The sequence below is a fragment of the Rutidosis leptorrhynchoides genome, chromosome 8 (genome assembly GCF_046630445.1).
Source record: "Rutidosis leptorrhynchoides isolate AG116_Rl617_1_P2 chromosome 8, CSIRO_AGI_Rlap_v1, whole genome shotgun sequence".
Classification (NCBI taxonomy): domain Eukaryota; kingdom Viridiplantae; phylum Streptophyta; class Magnoliopsida; order Asterales; family Asteraceae; genus Rutidosis; species Rutidosis leptorrhynchoides.
Window position 1 is genome coordinate 349966854 of NC_092340.1, and position 3474 is coordinate 349970327.

General features: G+C 33.1%; 1 protein-coding gene across 1 annotated transcript; it reads left to right on the top strand.

Moving 5' to 3' along the window:
• The first annotated feature begins 789 nt into the window (after positions 1-789).
• On the top strand, positions 790-2163 carry LOC139861317 (probable galacturonosyltransferase-like 9). Its single transcript, XM_071849692.1, has one exon. It carries the CDS (start codon positions 808-810, stop codon positions 1957-1959), a length of 1152 nt encoding a protein of 383 aa, XP_071705793.1. The 5' UTR covers positions 790-807; the 3' UTR covers positions 1960-2163.
• Positions 2164-3474: the final 1311 nt, after the last annotated feature.

The following is a 3474-nucleotide window of genomic DNA, read 5'->3' on the forward strand; positions in this document are numbered from 1 at the left end:
TGAGACGGGGTGTTTTGCAACAATGATCATAACTACCAATAATGTATGAGTAATAATATATTCACGATGGATCCATTAAACATTTACACAGTTTACTTTTACATTTTCTTCTTACGTCTATTTATTATTTTATACATATAAGGTATTTTGTGTGTATAAATGTTGTAGATCCTATCAAAATCAATTTTCTAAATATCACCTCTCATCAAGGTTGCAAAATTCGCTATTCAGGGATTAATCGATCGGCAATTCGGGGATTAATCGAAGATTAATTGGATTGTAGTGTATACATTTAAATATTAAATTTTAAAAATTATATGTGTAACTATAGAAAAAAATCATAGATATAAAGATAATTTTTAACATAATTGTTCAAAATTGTTCATTTTGCTTTAAAACTATAAAATTATAGTTTAAAGTCATGTTAAAATGTTAACCATTTTTTATTTTACTGACTTTGATTACCAAATTAAATTTTGATCCATCAATTGTTGTTGACAGTTTAATTAAACGGATTTTTTAAAAATCAGAATGGACTACTCTTAAAAATGATTAATCAGAGATTAATAGGCGAGTATGCGGATTTTTTACAACATTGCCTCTCATTATGTATTTCTGATCATATTCTCACGCGCCATTTAGTCGCGTTAACTCACTTATCCCCCACCGAAAAACCCAGAGAGAGAAAACAAACAAACCCAGCTATACATACGCCATTTTCTGTATCTCTATATAATTCCCCTTTCTCTCTCATAACCAAAAATCACACACTCTTGTGTTTGACTCAATTTTATTTTCTTTCTTGAAATGATTGATTCTTTCCATTTTTACGTAATCTTTCTTTCAATTTTACATCTCCCAATCACCTGCATCGGAATCCGTTCTTTTCCGTCCACCGCTGAATCTATTTCATTCAATTCCGATGAATTTTTCGGTTTCACCGAAGCGCCGGAATATCGTAACGGCGTCGGCTGCCGCTCCGACAGATCAGACATCGTACACGTGGCAATGACACTAGACTCCGAGTATCTACGTGGATCAATCGCCGCCGTACATTCCGTTCTCCGTCACGCATCTTGTCCGGAAAATATATTCGTTCATTTCATAGCAGCGGAGTTTGATCCAGCAAGTCCACGTGTCCTCACTCGATTGGTCAGAAACGTATTCCCTTCATTGACTTTCAAGGTTTATATATTCCGTGAAGATACTGTTATAAATCTGATATCGTCATCAATTCGGGTCGCGTTGGAAAACCCGTTAAACTACGCGAGAAATTATTTAGGTGATATACTTGACCCGAGTGTAAACCGGGTTATTTACCTAGACACGGATGTGGTGTTAGTAGACGATATAAAAAAGTTATGGAATATCGTTTTACAAAAGAATCGGGTTATTGGAGCCCCGGAATATTGTCATGCCAATTTTACTAATTACTTTACGGATAACTTTTGGTCCGACCCACTAATGGCGTTTACTTTTAATGGGCCGGTTAAAAGACGCCCGTGTTATTTTAATACTGGCGTTATGGTTATGGATATGAAAAAATGGCGAAAAGGTAATTTTCGGCGAAAAATAGAGAATTGGATGGAAGTACAAAGAAAAAAAAGGATTTACGAGTTGGGCTCGTTACCGCCTTTTTTATTAGTTTTTGGAGGTAACGTTGAGCCCATTGATCACCGATGGAACCAACATGGGCTCGGGGGCGATAATGTGAAGGGAAGTTGTAGGGGGTTGCATTCGGGCCCGGTAAGTTTGTTACATTGGAGCGGAAAAGGGAAACCATGGGTTCGATACGATGAAAAGAGACCGTGTCCATTGGATTATTTGTGGAAGCCGTATGATTTGTATAAAAATGTGAAGGATGATGATTACGAGAATGAATCTCAACCGTTGGATATTGAAGTTGAAGTTGGTAGTAATATTAGTGAGTTTCTTGTGTATTCGAATTATTTGATTTGATTACATTTGATTGAAAAGAAAAACTATTGTTTTTCTTTGATTTTTGGGGATTTTGTTGTTGTTAGAGATCATGGTGAATCAATATTTTTCTGATGACGGGGTATAGAAAAATATATAGAAAATTTGTTATTTTAATTTTTTATTGGTTAGTGGAATTCATTTCAAATTGGTTACACTTTTTTGTGAAATTATGTTTCCTTTATTTTTGTGCTATTGTAAATATATTTGTATATTTGTATTTTTCAAACGTGTCTTATTACCCTCGTTTGAAGTGTTAAGTTAATATTAATATTATTATGATGTAAGTTACTATTTTATTGTATGTGGTCATTATACTAGGCATTAATAATAAATAAAATATTTAATTATTTTCAATGATTGATCTGATATTTCATTGGTGAAAATTATACGGAGTAGATAAATAATGAATTCTAAAATTTTTTACTTGGCCAAAATGGATACATTGATTGAGAATACCTTTTAAGGGATTTGTTAGTGAATTGCTACATAATGATTCAATATATTAACTACATAATTGAATGACAAAACCATATATGTGAACTACATTGTGATTAAATTGCGACAGCATTTAACGTGTTTCAACGTTGCCAATTCTCAAAGTTGTTTTTAGTGTCGATATCTTTTTAAGGGTGTGTTTTGGTTAAAGTTATTTTATTATGTGTTGTAATATGTAATTATTGCAATGTGATATTCTCTCTGGTTTAGAACAAAATAGTTTAGGAGACCTCGCTTCACGTTGGGGGTTCTATTTTGAATGTAATTTATTTTGTTTAGTACGTAAAATTATTTCGTATTTAAATGTGATGTTGGTGAGACGTAACTTGAGTCCAGCAAAAAGATATAGCCCGTCAAAGTTTTAGGTGGGAGTAGTTTTGGACACTTATGATATTTAATTTTTGACCCAAAAATTTTTCGGTTTAACCCTTGAAGTTTTGGAAGTTTGGAATTTTTCTATGTGTGTACAATCGTATAAAGTGGGGTGTACAAACGGTTAATGCGCGGAAGTGGGCACTATTCATAAGTTTTACCGCTTAGATAAAGGTGTAATGTAATGTAATGTAATGTAATGTAATTAGCCCTTGAAGTTTTGGAAGTTTAAAATTTTTTTAGTGAAGGGTTCTTGTGTGGACAACGTATAAAGCGGGATGTACAAACGTTTAATATGTAAAAGAGGTCACTATTCATAAGTTTTACGTTTTAGATAAACAAGTATTAGGGTCGGCCCGCTTCGCTGGGCCCAAAATCGCTAGCCTAAAAAAAAAAAAAAAAAAAAAGGCAACTTCAAGGTTCGAACCTGCATCCCTTTAGATTTCAACAAACATCCTAACCAACTGATCTACATATTCATTATGATAAATTTATAGTTTGTTTAATATATATCCCTTAAAATTAGAGGGTTGGTCAAAATTAAAAAGATAGTCAAAAGGGGGTGAAATTTAACATGATGTAAAAACCGGGTGGGTAAGGTGACAAAATTGCAAAAAACTTTCAAAT

Bases quoted from the DNA above. Each gene is read 5' to 3' on its own strand.
- LOC139861317 (XM_071849692.1), top strand. From the start codon at position 808: ATGATTGATTCTTTCCATTTTTACGTAATCTTTCTTTCAATTTTACAT.